The sequence below is a fragment of the Triticum aestivum genome, chromosome 4D (genome assembly GCF_018294505.1).
Source record: "Triticum aestivum cultivar Chinese Spring chromosome 4D, IWGSC CS RefSeq v2.1, whole genome shotgun sequence".
NCBI lineage: Eukaryota > Viridiplantae > Streptophyta > Magnoliopsida > Poales > Poaceae > Triticum > Triticum aestivum.
This window is the reverse complement of record NC_057805.1, coordinates 7002661-7023011: the sequence shown is the minus strand read 5'-3', so window position 1 is coordinate 7023011 and position 20351 is coordinate 7002661. Positions and strand designations below refer to the sequence as shown.

Sequence of the window (20351 nt, the reverse complement as noted above, 5' to 3'; positions counted from 1 at the left end):
AAGGGATGAGAGTGGAGGGCTGCCCCTCCACCTCTATTTATAGAAAATCCCAAGGGGTAGGGTGGTTTTACAAGAAAACCCAAAACCCACATGAAATGGAGTCCTTCCCAAGGACCTAAAGAGTTAAAACAAGGGACAAGTGGGGCCCCATGGATGAGCTACACCCATGAACGTCCCACCCCTTGTGGGGCCCCCCAAAAGGAGGTTTCCACCCTTCCATGTCATCCCTAGATCTTTTGGGCAAAGCCGCAAAAGGTGGCTTTCCATAAAATATCCCAAAAAGCACTTTCACTATTCACGACGATATTTTTCAGCGTCCGTTTGAACTGAAAATATTTATGTGGGCTTAGAAAATTTCCAGTACCCACCATAATAATTTTCAACGCGTTCTGGAACAATTCCAGTTTAGTGAATTTCATCTGCAAAAAGCATTTGAACCGGTTCCTGCAGCTCCGGAACATTTCCGGTTTTTATTTCTGAAAATTCCAAAAAGTTTCCAGAATGATTCTGGCACCCTCCAAGAATTATCAGGCATGTGCCGAAACCATTTTGACTTAATGGCATACCCCAAAACAACTATTTCGGTTTCACCGAAACTCATCCGGTGACCTCTCTCTGCGGAACTTTTCCGCTGTCCGAAACTTTTCGGTGTCCAAAACTTTTTCGATGATTTTCTCTCAGACTCCCTGTCTAGTCAGCAGATAGATGACCCTTATGCGTGTGACCCTATAGGTTCGGTGAAGTATAGACATGACCCGGAACCCCTTCCGATCAATGATCAACATCGGAGCCGTGGACACCCATATTGACCCCTATACCCACACGAATAAATATTCGAGTGAACCTCCAGTTGCAGTGAGCTATTCCTGTTGCTTCGCGATATGTCACAAACACCCGAGGTGAGATTTGTTGCATCCCCGTGGACGAACAATTTGTCCACCATGCAAGTTACCTCGTTACTGGTTTTGTTCTCTTTTCTCGTTTCCGTTTTCCGGCATCCCAGTGATCAAATCACACTGTGTCTGGCCAGACGATGATGGATACCGTAATACCGAGAGGGCCCGAGAATATCTCTCCATCGTCGGAGGAGCAAATCCCAATCTTGAGCTATCAAGTTACTTGACACACTTTTCCATGAACCTGTAAGCCGCCGTAATAGCCACCCATTTACGGATGACGTTTAACAAACCCCAAAGTTCATGAAGCAAGCATGAAGAAACTGATACTCTCATGGTCTAAGGAATCATGCAAACGTTAACCATCTCTGTGTTATGTACCATTAACTTGTGACAAATGAATCTCATAGCATAACATCAATCCGGGTCGATTCAACACAAATGTTCTCTTAACATTGTGCCCTCAAAGTTGCTGGCATAGACATGCCCATGATCAGGAAAACAGAACCATCATGCAACACTTGAGCTAGTCTTAGAGGCCAGACTAAGAATACTTCTTACCGTTTATTATTCCATACGTGCATATGAGTCTTCCTCCGAGCCTCGTGTTATTGCAGACTCGAGAACCATAGCAGTTATAGCATGGAACATAAACATAATTATGAACCGGGAGATAATCAATAACATTTATTATTGCCTCTAGGGCATATCTCCTACAATACCCTCTGAACTTATTTTACAAGTACTGCAAATCTCCAGCTCATTATTGTCCAGCCATGGTCTCGTTGTGCTTTCTTATGTGATTGAAAGAATTGATGAGTAGAGGGGACGGCCTTGGTCAGATTGATTGATATTCATTTTTGTGGTATCTATAATGTGGGCTCTTAGTTGTCCACTAGTGTTTCCGAATTGAACGGTGCCATATTTTCTAGAGTTATTTTCATTGTAGTGTAAGTCTCCAGCTAATAGATGTTTATTTCATGGTAGCCCTGTGTTGCAAACTCATATGATGGTTCAATCATTTAGCTATGGTCTCATGATGGCTGTGACAAATTGAATTGTTTGTAAGTTGTTACAATGTTTTTAAGAATTAACGTTGGCCAGTATTTCTCTGATTATTCGGTTGCGAATCACCGAGCATAGAATTTGGAATTCGGAATTCTGTGACAAATAGATTATAGATGAGCCCGCAGCGTGATTTAATTTCCCTGTTTTTTGTCATATAAATCTTGTTAAAAGTGGTTATTTTCATCTGAAGTTATACTAGTTGGGCACTCGTCTGATCTTTTTGTTTTCCTTGCAGCCGCAACACTTGTAAGCGTGGAGGGAATTTGATGGTGATCCCGATGTGGTAGTATTTTGGCAGTTTGTCAAGTGAGATGCTGTAGCTGCCAACACTTGCCTTGTGTGGTAGTTTCACGAAGTTTGGATGCTGTTTCTTGGTTGCCTGCTCATCTGCATGAGAGCTGCTTCGATGACCCATCAACATTCAACTGGTTGCTCAAGAAGGAAGGATGGTGGCGAGTAGCAAGATGAAATCATTGGCGGCTTGGTTAGTTTGTGATGGTGTCAGATTGGCTTGACTTTTGTTAGGGAAATGATTTGGTAGGATGATAATATGGAACGTTTCGTCCAATGTATCGACCAACTGGGCAGTGCATGAATAAATCTTTGAATGAATTGGGATTCTTTCCAACGTGTTATGCTGCCGAAATTTCTCACGAAAATCCTTCCGACTTGTCCAAATTTTGTCATTGTTTGTAACAAAACCAAGACTTTTCGGTCTTGGCTGCAAGAATTTTGGCCTTGGGATTTTGTAGTATTCAAATTCAGGGTGCTGAACACAAGTTTGGCTTTGGAATATAATCTGCTTATATTTTTTGGACCATAGGTCCCGTAGGCGCTCGCGGCAATCGATTTGGTCGCCGGACGGCAGATCCCGAGCCTCGCTGCCGCTTCTGTGGACGCCGGCGCACCGTCGCCGGCGGCTAAACGCCGTTTTGCTGACATGACGTCATTAGTGTTAATTACCCTGCTAATCCCCACTGACACGTGCCCTGTATGGGTTAGTTAGAGCTAATAAAAATGGTTAGTTAATTAACTCACTGACACGCGGGTGCTCATAGAAATATGACGTGCATACATACATTCATAAGGAACAGCACGAACATGTGCATCAATAAATCTCTTGTTAAAAGAAACCATCTCCACACTGAGCTACTCATGAGCCAATTCACCATTGTTACCTTCACTATTTATACCTTCAGAACCTTGCAGTCCCAATCTCGATCGGTACCGTTTCATTCTTCCTTTTGATTGGTGTGTCTCGCACAAAAACACCAAAGTTGGGGAATGCAACTAAACCAACGTCTCAAGGAACTTAATTATTTCCAGTTTCTTGCCTGGTGATATAAAGTATAACTTATTCTTGCATATGTAGATGGAAGATGCTCTGACAGCTAGAAGCATGAATAGTACATAAGGAGAGAAGAAGAGCTTAGTAGTAGCTTGCATTGGGTATAAAAAATCAATGTTGATGCCTTGATCTAATTTTTCTCATGGGGCATCTATGTCCATATGACACCATTGTACATGCCCTTAATTAAGCAACCAATTTCCAAGAGGAGAGCGTGTCCAGGGGGCATGTGCCCCCCTCCCCACTTATTCTCTTACAACCCTATAGCAACACTTGTTCCATACCAGCCCGCCAGTGTGGAACACTCATAACAGCTTGATAATGATGGGGTTCAGAAGTCGGATCCGAAATTGCATGAGCCATACAAGTTGCAAGCCAGGCAAGCGTGCCATTAGTTCGGTTTTTTTGGACAGACGATGCCAGTCCGACTGCGGGTATGTGGTCTCAAGATCACAGGAGCTGGAGCTGGTGGTGGCGACGGCGGATCGACAGGAGATGCAGCGGGTGGTGACGACGACACAGGCGTCGCAGGCGGTGACGCTGGCTCAGACAGCCCATGCGAGAGCTGTGTGGATGGCCCAGCCGAGGACGACCTAGCTAGTGATGGAGCCTCAGGCGAAGGCGAGGCACCGCGTGCAGACGATCCTGGCTGAGTTGTGGGAAAACTAGATGGCAACGATGGTTCAACCTGTGGGGATGACACGGCTGTCTCATGTGGGGATGAGGACCACTAGTAGTAGCTTGCATTGGTTAGAAAAAATCAATGTCGATGCCTCAATCTACTTTTTCTCATGGGGCATCTATGTCCATATGTAACCATTGTACATGCCCTTAATTAAGCAACCAGTTTCCAAGAGGAGAGCGTATGTCCAGGGGGCATGTGCTCCCCACCCCACTTATTCTCTTACAACCCTATGGCAACACATAGGGTGAATTCAAGAGGGGTGAGTGCTAAGAGCAACTCTAGCAATCCCAATCTCGATCGATATCTTTTCATTCTTGGTTTTTATTGGTGTGTCTGAGACAAAAATGCCAAAGTGGGGAATGCGACTAAACCAACGTACCAAGGAACTTAATTATTTTCAGTTTTTTGCCTGGTGATATAAAGTATAAATTATTCTAGCATATGTAGATGGAAGATGCTCTGGCAGCTAGAAGCATCGGTAGTACATAAGAAGAGAAGAAGAGCTTAGCCGATTCTTCACTTGCTCGCAACTGCAAGAACGAAACTCATTTGTCTGCATGATAATTTAATTTCCTTGTTGCTAGTTGTAAAGCTTATGATGGTTTGGGTGGAATAACACAACCCTGTATGGGTGGCTTGTATATATTTATAGAACCTCATGTACAATTACAAGGCATATACAAGACGTATACTACTACAATTCTAACACCCTTCCTCGATCTCAACCGTGTTCCGTAGGTTGAGATTGTGCCGACAATGCTCGAACAAAGGTAATGGCAACGGCTTGGTGAAGATGTCCGCAAATTGATCTTTAAAGGAGATGAACTTGATCTGAAGTAGCTTCTGTGCAACACGTTCTTTGACAATGTGGTAATCAACTTCGATATGTTTTGTTCGCGCATGAAATACCGGATTGGAAGAAAGGTATCTAGTGCCAATGTTATCACACCAAAGAACCGGTGCCTGTTGCTGCGGTACTCGCAACTCACGAAGCAAGGATCGTACCCAAATAAGTTCTGCAGTCGCATTAGCTATAGCCTTCTACTCAGCCTCTGTACTACTGCGAGACACCATGGTTTGCTTGCGAGCACTCCACGCGATCAAGTTAGGGCCGAAAAATACCGCATATCCCCATGTGGATCGCCGATCATCAGGATTACCTGCCTAGTACGCATCTGAAAAAGCAGAAAGGACGCCAGAGGGAGCAAGTCGAAGATGTAATCCATAAGAGGCTGTCAGGCGAACATAATGAAGAATGCGCTTGACCGTCGAACGATGTGAATCCCGAGGTGCTTGTAGATACTGCAAACCCGATTGACGACAAAGGCAATATCTGCTCTGGTGATAGTGAGGTACTGCAGGCCACCAACAAGACTATGATACTCAGTAGCATCATTTGGAAATAAAAGATCACCATCAACAGCAGTAATCTTGTCAGTAGCAGAGATGGGTGTGGAGGATGGGTTGCACTTGAGCATACCAGCATGGCGCAAGAGATCCAAGGAATACTTCTTCTCAGTGAGATAGAGTCCATCAGAAGTATGAGCAACCTCCAAACCCAGAAAATAATGAAGCTTGCCAAGGTCCTTAACAGCAAAATCAGAACGAAGAGCTGATAGAAGATGATCAGCAGCTGGCACTGAGGAACTGACCAGAATAATTTCATCAACATAAACTGGAAGATATATGGTGACAACAGAATGTTGGAAAAGAAATAGTGATGTATCGGCTGTAGATGGAGCAAAACCATGATCATGTAGAACAGTCGCAAGACGAGCATGCCAAGCACGTGGAGCTTGCTTCAGACCATAGAGTGCTTTGTCCAAGCGACAAAGGCGATGAGGACGATTACGATCAACAAAGCCGGGGGGTTGCTGATGACCCACAAGTATAGGGGATCTATTGTAGTCCTTTCGATAAGTAAGAGTGTCGAACCCAACGAGGAGCAGAAGGAAATGATAAGCGGTTTTCAGCAAGGTATTCTCTGCAAGCACTGAAATTATCGGTAACAGATAGTTTTGTGATAAGATAATTTGTAACGGGTAACAAGTAACAAGTGTAAATAAAGTGCAGCAAGGTGGCCCAATCCTTTTTGTAGCAAAGGACAAGCCTGGACAATTTCTTATATGAAGGAAAACGCTCCCGAGGACACATGGTAATTATCGTCAAGCTAGTTTTCATCACGTTCATATGATTCGCGTTCGGTACTTTGATAATTTGATATGTGGGTGGACCGGTGCTTGGGTGCTGTCCTTACTTGGACAAGCCTCCCACTTATGATTAACTCCTATTGGAAGCATCCGCAACTACAAAATAAGTATTAAGGTAAACCTAACCATAGCATGAAACATATGGATCCAAATCAGCCCCTTACGAAGCAACGCATAAACTAGGGTTTAAGCTTCTGTCACTCTAGCAACCCATCATCTACTTATTACTTCCCAATGCCTTCCTCTAGGCCCAAATAATGGTGAAGTGTCATGTAGTCGACGTTCACATAACACCACTAGAGGAGAGACAACATACATCTCATCAAAATATCGAACGAATACCAAATTCACATGACTACTAATAGCAAGACTGCTCCCATGTCCTCAGGAACAAACGTAACTACTCACAAAGCATATTCATGTTCATAATCAGAGGGGTATTAATATGCATAATGGATCTGAACATATGATCTTCCACCAAATAAACCAACTAGCATCAACTACAAGGAGTAATCAACACTACTAGTAACCTACAAGTACCAATCTCAGACTTAGAGACAAGAATTGGATACAAGAGATGAACTAGGGTTTGAGAGGAGATGGTGCTGGTGAAGATGTTGATGGAGATTGACCCCCTCCCGACGAGAGGATCGTTGGTGATGACGATGGCGATGATTTCCCCCTCCGAGAGGGAAGTGTCCCCGGCAGAACAGCTCCGCCAGAGCCCTAGATTGGTTCCGCCTCGTGGCGGCGGAGTCTCATCCCGAAAGCTTGCTTATGATTTTTTCTCGGATGAAAGACTTCATATAGCAGAAGATGGGCACCGGAGGGCCACCAGGGGGCCCACGAGGCTGGGGGCGCGCCCAGGGGGTAGGGCGCGCCCCCACCCTCGTGGCCAAGGTGTGGCCCCCCCTCTGGTATTTTCTTCGCTCAGTATTTTTTATTATTTCCAAAAATAACTTCCGTGGAGTTTCAGGACTTTTGGAGTTGTGCAGAATAGGTCTCTAATATTTGCTCCTTTTCCAGCCAACAATTCCAGCTACCGGCATTCTCCCTCTTTATGTAAACCTTGTAAAAATAAGAGAGAATAGGCATAAGTATTGTGACATAATGTGTAATAATAGCCCATAATGCAATAAATATCAATATAAAAGCATGATGCAAAATGGACGTATCAACTCCCCCAAGTTTAGACCTCGCTTGTCCTCAAGCGGAAGCCGACAACGATAAATATCTCCACATGTTTAGAGATGGAGGTGTCGATAAAATAAAATACGGACATGAGGGCATCATGATCATTCTTATAACAACAACATATATGGATATTGTCATATGATTTCTTATGCTCAAGTAATAATCTATTCACAAGGCAAAGTATGAATCAGAAACTTCATTGAGAACTAACAAACTATAATCTCAGTCATTGAGGCAATTGCAATTTATCATAACATCAGAAAGAGTCAATATAAGAGCTTTTCAGCAAGTCCACGTACTCAACTATCATTTAGTCTTTCACAATTGCTAACACTCACGCAATACTTGTGGTTATGGAGTTTTAATCGGACACAGAGAAAGATAGGGGCTTATAGTTTCGCCTCCCAACCTTTTACCTCAAGGGTAATGTCAACAATAATAGTTCATGCTAACTTACATCCAATTGGATATATATATCAGGATCTTTCCAACACACTGTGCTTGCCAAAGGATAAAATGTAAAAAGGAAAGGTGAAGATCACCATGACTCTTGCATAAGGTAGAAGATAAAAGTAAAAGATAGGCCCTTCACAGAGGGAAGCAGAGGTTGTCATGCGCTTTCAGGGTTGGATGCACAAAATCTTAATGCGAAAGAACATCATTTTATATTGCCACTTGTGATATGGACCTTTATTATGCAGTCCGTCGCTTTTATTTCTTCCACATCACAAGATCGTATAAAGCTTATTTCCTCCACACTAATCAATCATACATATTTAGAGAGCAATTTTTATTGCTTGCATTGATGACAACTTACTTGAAGGATCTTACTCAATCCATAGGTACGTATGGTGGACTCTCATGGCAAAACTGGGTTTAAGGATATTTGGAAGCACAAGTAGTATCTCTACTTGGTGCAAAGAATTTGGCTAGCATGAGGGAGAAAGGCAAACTCAACATGTTGGATGATCCATGACAATATACTTTATTTCAGATATAAGAAAACATAACCCATTACGTTGTCTTCCTTGTCCATCATCAACTCTTTAGCATGTCATATTTTAATGAGTGCTCACAATCATAAAAGATGTCCAAGATAGTATATTTATATGTGAAACCTCTCTTTCTGTATTACTTCCTATTAATTGCAACGATGACCAAAACTATGTTTGTCAACTCTCAACAACTTTTAATCATCATACTCTTTATATGTGAAGTCATTACTCTCCATAAGATCAATATGATCTCTTTTTATTTCTTTTTATTCTTTCTTTTTCTTTTATTCCCTCAAGATCATAGCAAGATAATCAAGCCCTTGACTCAACACTAATCTTTATTATATAGCTCACGGACTCGATTACATAGAGGGATCATAAAGCAAAACTCAAAACTAAATCATACTAAAACTTTATTCTACTAAATCGAGATATTACTAAAAGGATCGAACTAAGAAACACGGTAAAGATAGAGATGTGATGGTGATACGATACCGGGGCACATCCCCCAAGCTTGGCAGTTGCCAAGGGGAGTGCCCATACCCATGTGATTATATTTCCTTCTTCGGAGGTGTTGGTGTGATATTCTTGGCGATGATACTCCTCAGGATACGATTCTCTTCCTCGAGCTTATTGAGTTGCTGCTTGAGATCCATTATCTCCTTACGGAGCTTACCCGTTGAAAGATCGTGGATGTCGCCTAGAGGGGGGGTGAATAGGCGCTTTAAAATAATTACGGTTTAGGCTTGAACAAATGCGGAATAAACCTAGCGGTTAATTTGACAAGCACAAAACCTACAACAACTAGGCTCGCCTATGTGCACCAACAACTTATGCTAAGCAAGATAAACAACTAAGTGATAACAAGATATATGACAAGAAACAATATGGCTATCACAAAGTAAAGTGCATAAGTAAAGGGACGGGTAAGAGATAACCGAGGCACGCGGAGACGACGATGTATCCCGAAGTTCACACCCTTGCGGATGCTAATCTCCGTTTGGAGCGGTGTGGAGGCACAATACTCCCCAAGAAGCCACTAGGGCCACCGTAATCTCCTCACGCCCTCGCACAATGCAAGATGTCGTGATTCCACTAAGGGACCCTTGAGGGCGGTCACCGAACCCGTACAAATGGCAACCCTTGGGGGCGGTCACCGAACCCGTACACTTTGGCAACCCTTGGGGGCGGTCACCGGTACCCGTCAAATTGCTCGGGGCGATCTCCACAACCTAATTGGAGACCCCGACGCTTGCCCGGAGCTTTACACCACAATGATTGAGCTCCGAACACCACCAACCGTCTAGGGCGCCCAAGCACCCAAGAGGAACAAGCTCAAGGGCACCAAGCACCCAAGAGTAATAAGCTTCTCAACTTCTAACTTCCACGTATCACCGTGGAGAACTCAAACCGATGCACCAAATGCAATGGCAAGGGCACACGGAGTGCCCAAGTCCTCTCTCAAATCCCACCGAAGCAACTAATGCTAGGGAGGAAAAAGAGAGGAAGAACAAGAAGGAGAACACCAAGAACTCCAAGATCTAGATCCAAGGGGTTCCCCTCACAAAGAGGAGAAAGTGATTGGTAGAAATGTGGATCTAGATCTCCTCTCTCTTTTCCCTCAAAAACTAGCAAGAATCCATGGAGGGATTGAGAGTTAGCAAGCTCGAAGAAGGTCAACAATGGGGGAAGAACACGAGCTCAAGAGATGAGGTTCATTGGGGAAGAAGACCCCCTTTTATAGGAGGGGGAAAATCCAACCGTTATGTGCTCAGCCCGCACACGAGCGGTACTACCGCTCCACGAGCGGTACTACCGCTCGGGCGGAAGAAGCAGGGAAACGGATCAACAAAACATGAACCTTGGGGCGGTAGTACCGCTTATAAGCGGTACTACCGCTCACCCCAGCGGTACTACCGCTCGACCGGAGCGGTACTACCGCTTATAGGCGGAACTACCATGCCATACTGCCGCGCGACTACCGCTGAACCCGACACGAAAAGAGCAGACCCAAAATCGAGGCGGTAGTAGAGCGGTACTGGAGCGGTACTACCGCTTGACGCTACAAGCGGTACTACTGCTGCCACCGCGGTACTACCGCTTGACGCTACAAGCGGTACTACCGCAGGGAGAAAAACAGAACTGCCAAAACTTCTTCATATGAGCTCCGAATTGAGCAAACTCAAGCTTGTTGGATAGAGGAAGACGAGTAGCATCAAAACTCAAGCTTAGGGGGGTAGGGCGCGCCCCCCACCCTCGTGGCCAAGGTGTGGGCCCCTCTGGTATTTTCTTCGCTCAGTATTTTTTATTATTTCCAAAAATAACTTCCGTGGAGTTTCAGGACTTTTGGAGTTGTGCAGAATAGGTCTCTAATATTTGCTCCTTTTCCAGCCCAGAATTCCAGCTGCCGGCATTCTCCCTCTTTATGTAAATCTTGTAAAATAAGAGAGAATAGGCATAAGTATTGTGACATAATGTGTAATAACAGCCCATAATGCAATAAATATCAATATAAAAGCATGATGCAAAATGGACGTATCAGTTGCCTCATGTAAACTTCCTCCTATAACACACCATGAAGAATAGCATTCAGGACATCCAACTGTCGGAGAGACCAGCCACGAGTAACCGCCAAGGACAGTAAGAGGCGAATGGTGGTGGACTTGACAACGGGACTGAAAGTGTCCTCATAGTCAAGGCCATGGCGTTGTTTGAACCTTTAGCAACTAGACGGGCCTTGTAACGCTCAATGGAGCCATCAGAATGTTTCTTCACCTTGAACACCCATTTAGAGTCAATGATATTAACACCAGGAGGAGGAGGAACCAGACGCCATGTTTTGTTGTGAAGGAGAGCATGATACTCTTGTTCCATACCAGCCCGCCAGTGTGGAACACTCATAGCAGCTTGATAATGACGGGGTTCAGAAGTCAGATCCGAAACTGCATGAGCCATACAAGTTGCAAGCCAGTCAAGCGTGCCATCAGTTCGTTTTTCTGGATAGACGATGCCACTCCGACTACGGGTATGTAGTCTCAAGATCATAGGAGCTGGAGCTGGTGGTGGCGACGTCGGGTCAACAGGAGATGCAACGGGTGGTGACGACGACACAGGCGTCGCAGGCGGTGACGCCGGCTCAGACAGCCCATGCGAGAGCTGTGTGGATGGCCCAGCCGAGGACGACCTAGCTGGTGATGGAGCCTCAGGCGAAGGCGAGGCACCGCGTGCAGACGATCCAGGCTAGGATAGCGGCCCAGTCGTGGGCAGACTAGATGGCAACAATGGTTCAACCTGTGGGGATGACACGGCTGTCTCATGTGGGGGCGGTCCAGGTGAGTTCATCCCACGCGGGGGCGCACTAGTCCCATGCACTACTTGGACGGGACTACATGCATGTGCATGCACGTCATGAACCGGACTGCCTGGAGCATCCGAGTCGTCCAGAAGCTCGAGGCGAGCACCGCGATCAGTACCTGCACCATGGTTAGGCAACAAAAGGGGAGAGTATGCAATATCTTCAAATTGGTCAGAAGAAAATATGGTGGGACACAAGGACTGCGAAATGTTGGATTTTTTTTGAGAGGTTGGAAAATGGAAAAGAATTCTCATCAAATATGACATCACGAAAGATTTAGACTCTATTAGTGGATACATGAAGACACTTATATCCTTTGTGTAGGGAACTATAGCCAAGAAAGACACATTTTTTGGAGTGAAACTCAAGCTTACGGTTGTTGTAAGGGCGAAGATGCGGCCAAGAAGCACACGCAAACACTTTCAAAAAGGAGTAGTCAAGAACTTTGTTAAGGAGGACTTCAAGAGGAGTTTTTAAATTAAACACACGTGTAGGAATACGGTTAATAAGAAAACAGGCAGTAAAGAAGGCGTCACTCCAAAAACGAAAGGGAACAGAAGCATGAGCTAGCAAACTTAATCCAGTTTCAACAAGATGACGATGTTTTCGTTCAGTAGCACCGTTTTGTTGATGTGTATGAGGGCAAGACACCCGATGGGAAATTCCAAGCTTCTGGAAAAAAATGTTAAGATTGCGGTATCCCCCCCCCCCCCCCATGCTTAAGAAGATAAAGCCATGTAAAGCGACTATAAGCATTTATGAAACTGACATAATAGTTATGACCACTAACAGAAGTTTGGGCAGGACCCCATACATCAGAAAAAACAATCTCGAAAGGATTGTTGACAACCCGATTTGATGAAGAAAACGGAAGTTGATTACTCTTGCCCTGTTGACAGGCATCACACACCGCTATTTCTTTATTACTAGACACCACGAGAAGTTTATGACGATGAAGAACATGACGGACTATTGGAGTAGCTCGATGCCCAAGACGGGAATACCATTGGGACGATGAAACACGAACCCCACTGAAGACTTGAGACTTGTGTAGCATATCCAGAGAGTAAAGACCACAGCGATAGCGACCTCTAAGGAGTATGTCCCGTGTGGCTCGGTCTTTAATAGAAAAATAGAGCGGGTGAAATTCAACAGAGACATTATTATCATAAGTAAGTCGAGGAACAGACAAAAGATTACCAATCCGTTCCTATTTGTGTATGTGGATAAGAGTGGACCAGAAATTCATTTTCACCATCGTATTTAGATGCAGGTGTGTATTATCAGATAAGAATAATGTTGACTTCAATTTAGTGCTGCATAATTTGTATAAATGAAATGAGTAGTTTTTCCTTGTTAATTGCTGGAGTCTTCTGTATTATCTAGATATTGTCATGTTATTTTACTTCCACCGTTTCTATCATTGTTTCAATTTTCTGTTGCTTGGTTGTGAAGATCAACCAACAAGACCGGCAAGTATGTTTTGCTCCAATCGTCGCGCATAGTGCCCTGAAGTGCAGCAATCACCACCCAGAGTTTCTTTTGGACCTTAATGTGCCCAAGCTTGTGCAATAATCTCCTGCAAAGCAGGATCCCTTTCCCACATAATCTCATATATTGCCTCAACCCAGGCTTTCTGGGTCAGTCCTCTAATAAATCATAAGCAACATGCAAAGGGAGTAAGGGACATGATCCGAGCATGGGATGGTGAGATGACGAGCAAATGTATTATCAAACATATTCCTCCATCGCATGTTTGCTACTTCTCTATCAAGGCGAACTTTCACATTGGAACCTCTCATATTGTCGAAGGTGTGAGGTACACCATTGAAGCCAAGATCAACCAGATAGTGTGACAATTCTCTCCTCTAGGCTCACCATATACACACATCAATCTCCATTGTGGCTCATCTGGACTAGCACAAACATGTGCATCAATAAATCCCTTGTTTGAAGAAACTATCTGCACACTCAATGACTCATGAGCCAATTCACCACGGTTATCTTCACTATATATACCTTCAAAACCTTGCAATCTCAATCTCGATCAGTATCTTTTGATTCTTGCTTTTGATTGGCGTGTCTCGCAGAAAAACACCAAAGTGAGGAAATGTGACTGAACCCTCCATTACCATGTTCCAATCCCCAAGGCATGAAAACTGCATTGTATAGAGCTTATCTCAAAGCGATCTGAACTTGACGTCTTGAGTAAGATCCCACTGCCCATGTTCTTGAAGAACCGGAAGTCACTTCATAACTACCAGACATCTCTAGAAGAAGATCCCACTGATCATGCCACAAACGGTGCACTAAACTAGGAGAAGTTCATATTTAACTCGGAAAACCAGACATCTCTTCTCCTTCCCATGTCCTTTTATAATGAAAACATGTTTCTTCAGTGGCTTTCTAATATCATATTAATCTCACCCGATAGTAATTACCAGCAATGTCTTGTCCACTGTTTTAAAGAGCATAAAACTCACCCACCTTAGTACCTGCTTTCACCAATGGTTCAAACCCGTCCGACAGATCATGGATTTGGATCCATATTTAATTAGCACATTCAGTCCAACCGACGACGCCTTAGTGAATCCATCGTACAGAGAAAACATAACAGGAATGCGACGGAAGTCCATGGAGCACCCTCCATTACCTTGTCTCAATCCCTAAGGCATGAGAACTGCATCGTATAGAGCTTATCTCCAAGCGATCTGAACTTGGCGTCTTGCGCGAGATCCCAGGCATTGCGCTGGTTTAAGAGACATATTCCTAACATAGCAACGAGTGAATTGCGAAAAACCACCACATTGAAGCGTAGGTTTGCAGGAAAGACTCTTCTACGAATTTGTGCCAGAAAACACTGATTTTAGTCCTAATCTTTTGCAAAAAACACTGATCAACCGTTTTATGCATTTTAACCTGGATTATGACATGTGGGGCCCTGGTATTTTTGCATAGTCACCCTTCGGGTAAAAGTACAAAACGCAATCAGCTCCTTGTCGCCGGCCTGCAGCAGAGGCATCGGCGCTCATGGTCCTCGTCGCCAGTCATGGCCACACCGTCCAGAGGGGGGGAAGAGGTTGGCTCATCGGCGTTGGCCGGTGGTGCCGCATCTGGCGGTGGTGGGACGAGCACCAGAGGACGATGCGGTGGCTGGTTCATGCACGCGGCAGCGCTGCTGGCTTGGAGTCGCCATGCACTTGGTACCGTCGGCCACCGCGCGCTCACCGTCGAGGTCGCTGCTTGTTGCAGCTTGCGCGCCGCCGTCGCTGCTTGTGCCGAGCTGCGCGGCGCTGCTGGTGAATTTGGGCTGCCCAGAGAGCAGAACAGCAGCACACCGGCCATGGCTGATGGGTCTCGTCACCGGGAATGGGAGCAGAGAGCACGGCCGCGGCACAAGCGCATCCTCAAGGCGCAGGCGAGCCTGCTCTTGCTGGCGCGGACGCCGAGCAAGGGCGCCAGAGGTTGAGCCCGAGGCGCGGCGCGCAACCCGCTCGGCGGCGGTGGACGCGAAGCCCCTGCTGAACTTGGCGGCCAGGAGGGCGCTTGCGTCTGCTCCGGCAGGTCGCCGCACCGGGCGGTCGCGTAGACGAGCCCTGTCGCCGCCTCCCGCCGCGGCTCGCCGCGGAGTAACGCGCGGTCCGGGTGGCCTACCTGGAGCAGCTGCCCCGACCACCAGTCCGCCTCTAGCGCGCCGACCAGACTACCTCCTATCGCTGCCACCCACGTCCTGTGCCACCACATGCCAGATCCGGCCGGGTCCGATGTTCCCCGCCTCCACAACCCACGTCCAAGGACGGCCTGCGCCAGGATCCGGCGGGCCCAGTCTCCACCACGCCTCGTCCCTCCTCCTTCCCGTCAAGGCGGGTCGAGCTGCACATCGGGGTCGTAGCCGGGAAGGGAGGTGGCGGCGCTGGGAGGGCGGGGGCGCGCCGGGTGGGAGGTGGCGGCGGTGGGAGGCGGGGGCACGTCGGGAAGGAGGTGGCGGCGCGCCGGAGGGAGGTTGAGGAGCAGGGAGAGGGTAGTTTTTTAGGGGAGAATTTTTTTAGGGAGGGGAGGACGTTTTGGCAAAAAGATCGTTAGCCACATCAGCAAATGGTGGGCTCCATCTATCATAATCGTCATCAAATGGGCTAAAGCCATCAACTAGTGTTTTCTGCAAAAGATTAGGCTAAGAATCAGTGTTTTCGGGCACAAAATCGTAGAAGAGTCTTTTCTGCAAATCTATGCTTTAATGTGGTGGTTTTTTGCAATTCACTCCATAACAACATATGCTACAAGAGAAGACATGAGTAATCCCAAGTGCTCAATTAAGCAAACAGATTCCAAGTAACCTGAAGTAAAGATGACGACTGAAGGTTCGACGACGACGACGAATATATAAAGGTAGCACGAAACAAGCATACATACAAATACAGGCAAACACGACGACAAGATATTACGGTATAATACTACATACTAACGGCATGATGAAGAGTAGATATATGTATATATGGCGACCCTGAACTCGATTGGCAGCATAAACCGACGTACGCAAGGAATGGATGAACGGAAAGGATCAGGCTTGGTCGGCGGCGGGCTCCTCCTCCTCCTCGTACTCCTCCTCGGCGGTGGCGTCCTGGTACTGCTGGTACTCGGCGACGAGGTCGTTCATGTTGCTCTCGGCCTCGGTGAACTCCATCTCGTCCATGCCCTCGCTGGTGTACCAGTGGAGGAAGGCCTTGCGGCGGAACATGGCGGTGAACTGCTCGCTGACCCTGCGGAACATCTCCTGGATGGAGGTGGAGTTGCCGACGAAGGTGGAGGACATGGCGAGCCCCACGGGCGGGATGTCGCAGACGCTGGACTTGACGTTGTTGGGGATCCACTCCACGAAGTAGGAGGAGTTCTTGTTCTGCACGTTCATCATCTGCTCGTCCACCTCCTTGGTGCTCATCTTGCCCCGGAACATGGCGGACGCCGTGAGGTAGCGGCCATGCCGCGGGTCCGCCGCGCACATCATGTTCTTGGCGTCCCACATCTGCTGTGTGAGCTCCGGCACCGTGAGCGCGCGGTACTGCTGCGAGCCCCTGGACGTGAGCGGCGCGAACCCAACCATGAAGAAGTGCAGCCGCGGGAAGGGGATCAGATTCACTGCCAGCTTCCGGAGGTCCGAGTTGAGCTGCCCCGGGAAGCGCAAGCAGCACGTCACACCGCTCATCGTCGCCGAGATGAGGTGGTTCAGGTCACCGACTGCATCATGCATCAATGAGTTAACAAGTTCAATTCATTTGATGTCGGATGGATCATGGAGTGGGGGCTTACAGGAAGGGTTGGTGAGCTTGAGGGTGCGGAAGCAGATGTCGTAGAGAGCCTCATTGTCGAGGACCATGCACTCATCGGCGTTCTCCACGAGCTGGTGCACCGACAGTGTCGCGTTGTAGGGCTCCACCACCGTGTCCGACACCTTGGGCGACGGGAACACGGAGAAGGTGAGCATCATGCGGTCAGGGTACTCCTCCCGGATCTTGGAGATGAGCAGCGTGCCCATGCCGGAGCCAGTGCCTCCGCCAAGAGAGTGGCATACTTGAAAACCTGCCCACCGACCAATGCTGGTTAGCAATTCATTTCAGGAGAGGTCCTACTCACTGGACTGAAGAAATGTTCAGGTTTCCTAACCCGATCATGTCTGAGTTTCCCTGTCAAAAAAACTTGATAACAAGACAGACTAACTACTCCTGTCCAATCAGTGGACTAATAATGAAATACATCATCTCCACTGGTCCTACATCATGTGCCTAGTTGTACATTATTACTGAAAATCAGTACTATTTTTCTTTATTCTGCTGTTATGTTCTGATTAGGTTAGGTGTACTAAAATCCACAAATCTCATCTCACATAAATCTGAACTTAGCCATTGAAGTACACATAATTAACAAACTAATCAAGCAAGCAAAACCGCATCTACGGATCTAACCAACAACCATCCGTCCACTGGGTCTGGCAACAGCCTGTCTGGGTGTCCCATTCGCTGCAGCCAACGCCGACAGTATGCCGTTCCTTGATACCGCCTTTCATGTGTTGTTAGGTCGTACAGCATTGTCGGTAATCACCCGCATGATATGTACATGTAGTGCTACATTGTTTGTGTTGTGATGATCGCATCACCCTTCACCGGCAAAAAGAAGATGGCGACATGTGATGCGATGCGATCAAATTGAATGTATATTGGCACTGAGGTGGTCGTATGATCTTGACCGAAAAGTGCAAGTTCTTTGCCACCTAAATTTGTTAGCACTATTTTTAAGTTCACACTTTTACAGACGAATAGTCGATGGCTAGGTGAATTTGCGACGCATGCCTCAAAATGGATTCAAATGCTGGGTCCTTCCCGGACCTCAAGGGGACAGATTGCATGCAGACAACATAAGCAATGATGCAGCTAACGTCATGAAGGAAGATTTCAGGTGTAGCATACTTTCAAAACCTTCACAACTGACATATTTACTTAGCAAAAGTTTTCTAACAGTTGCTGGCTTGATTGATCATTGAACTGAAAAAATCAGACCTCAAGCATATGTGTTACTCTTTAATTTCGCAGACACCTTGATCCCAAAAGCATATAATTGCCATTGGAAATCAAATCAGGCAATATAGAACGATAAGCGCATTATTTGAACAGATGAAATAATCAACGATTAAATCAGGGGTAGAAATGGTACGTACGGTTATTGATTTGCCCAGTTAGTACTTGTCATCTAACTGCATCTATCTATGTCAAAAAAAATAGGTTCACCAAATGGTAAAGATAAATCACGTGATCCATCAACTGAACGATGCTGGATCGGCAAATTATAGACCCCAACTGGGAGCACCGAATCACAATCATGCTGGTTCGTCCCGGACTGCTTGTAAATGCTGCCAAGTTGGCAGAGTTGTTTAGTGTTTAATTACCATACAACTTACTACTCTGGCACTCTGCTGGAAGACAGCAGAGTCTAATAAATGAGAATATAATTATGTCCTTAATTAACAAGAGGAGAAGAACAAGCAACAGTATCAAACATTTTCAATTCCACGGTTCCGATTATATTAGAGAACAAAAACGATACCGTTCCACGCTAATAATCTGGTAAATTTAGGATCACGTTCCCCACTATGATCTAGGGAATTTTACTATATGAATATACGGTTACGATCGAAATGTTAACGATGCCAGGATGGCCGATTCTGTTCCAGAAACAGATCCAGAGAAAAGAATGCGAGGGAGACGACGGGCAGGGGCGTTTGATCATATACCTTGGAGGCAGTCGGAGTTCTCGGCCTCCTTGCGGACGACGTCGAGGACGGAGTCGATGAGCTCGGCGCCCTCGGTGTAGTGGCCCTTGGCCCAGTTGTTGCCGGCGCCGGACTGGCCGTAGACGAAGTTGTCCGGGCGGAAGATGGCGCCGATGGGGCCGGAGCGGAGCGAGTCCATGGTGCCGGGCTCGAGGTCCATGAGGACGGCGCGGGGCACGTAGCGGTTGCCGCCGGCCTCGTTGAAGTAGACGTCCATGCGCTCGAGCTGCTCGGGCGCCGTGCCGGTGTACTGGCCGGTGGGGTCGACGCCGTGCTCGCCGCAGATCACCTCCCAGAACTTGGCGCCGATCTGGTTGCCGCATTGGCCGCCCTGGATGTGCAGGATCTCCCTCATCTTGCGTCGATCGGATTGCGTCGCGTCGCCGGGTGGCTGTTCTTGGGTTGGTTTGTGGAGCGGGGGGCGAGGGAACGTGGGAGGGAGGGAGGGAGGGGAGGGGGCGAGAAGGGAAGCGGGTGGGACGGACGGGTCGTGGGCGCGTCTATATGCCGCGTTTCCAGGTAACCAACGCCCCGACCCCACCCACCCCACCCCTCCCTCTTGCGCTGCTGCTCGCCACTTTCTGCAGTTATTACTACAGGTCTCGTATATGGACCAACTGTTCCATTGCAAGTTTTTTCTTTGGCAAGTTATGCAGTTTTGATGGCACGTTGGTTTGCTCATTTTTACTCCATTCGTGCACAAATACATGTTCTGACTTTTTGATGTATATAGACACATTTTAGTTTATTTATTCCCTCATTCCAGTCCGTATGTGATTCATTTTAAAATACCCAGAGCATCTTATATTTGTGAACAGAGGTAGTAGTTTCAATCACAAAATAGTAACATGGTACATGTACATGTACCCAGTGGCGAATCTAGAAAGAAAATTGAGGGTGGGCTCAAAGTTTACGCTGAGAAAATTAAATGCTCTTGTGAATAAATAATCCTTTTGCGCAAATATACTGAACTTTTCCTAGATTTCTACTAGAAACATGTAGTATTTACTAGAATTTGTTGGAAAATATCAAAGTTTGAACAAAAATTCGAATATGTTCACTAAAATAGTCATTATCTCCCAACTAGAACTAAACTAGCTACTGGCTTAAGGGAAACAACCACTGACTAGAACTAAACTAGAAAGCAATTAGTTCCAGATGATTGACATTTCTACTGATTGGAACTAAACTACATATGCAGAGAAAAAACTAAACTACAACAGCAATCGTCCAAGCACAACACTAAACTTGCTACTGACTAGAAGTCTAGAACTAAACTACC

The 20351-nt window shown here is 46.4% G+C and overlaps 1 protein-coding gene across 1 annotated transcript; it reads right to left on the bottom strand.

Annotated features, from left to right (window-relative positions):
• Positions 1-16040: 16040 nt before the first annotated feature.
• Positions 16041-19529, bottom strand: LOC123095632 (tubulin beta-8 chain). The gene is made up of 3 exons (XM_044517162.1): positions 19031-19529; positions 17056-17325; positions 16041-16983 (listed from the first exon to the last, which is right to left on the bottom strand). Exons 1-3 carry the CDS (start codon positions 19422-19424, stop codon positions 16310-16312), a joined length of 1338 nt encoding a protein of 445 aa, XP_044373097.1. The 5' UTR covers positions 19425-19529; the 3' UTR covers positions 16041-16309.
• Between the last annotated feature and the right edge of the window lie 822 nt (positions 19530-20351).

What these genes read in the sequence shown, in the direction of transcription:
- LOC123095632 (XM_044517162.1), bottom strand. Translation starts at nt 19,424, where the DNA reads ATGAGGGAGATCCTGCACATCCAGGGCGGCCAATGCGGCAACCAGATC. An exon ending in GAACTCCGACTGCCTCCAAG is followed by an intron (nt 17,326 to 19,030) that starts GTATATGATCAA and finishes GTCGGTGGGCAG; the next exon opens with GTTTTCAAGTATGCCACTCT. An exon ending in CAAGCTCACCAACCCTTCCT is followed by an intron (nt 16,984 to 17,055) that starts GTAAGCCCCCAC and finishes TGCATGATGCAG; the next exon opens with TCGGTGACCTGAACCACCTC.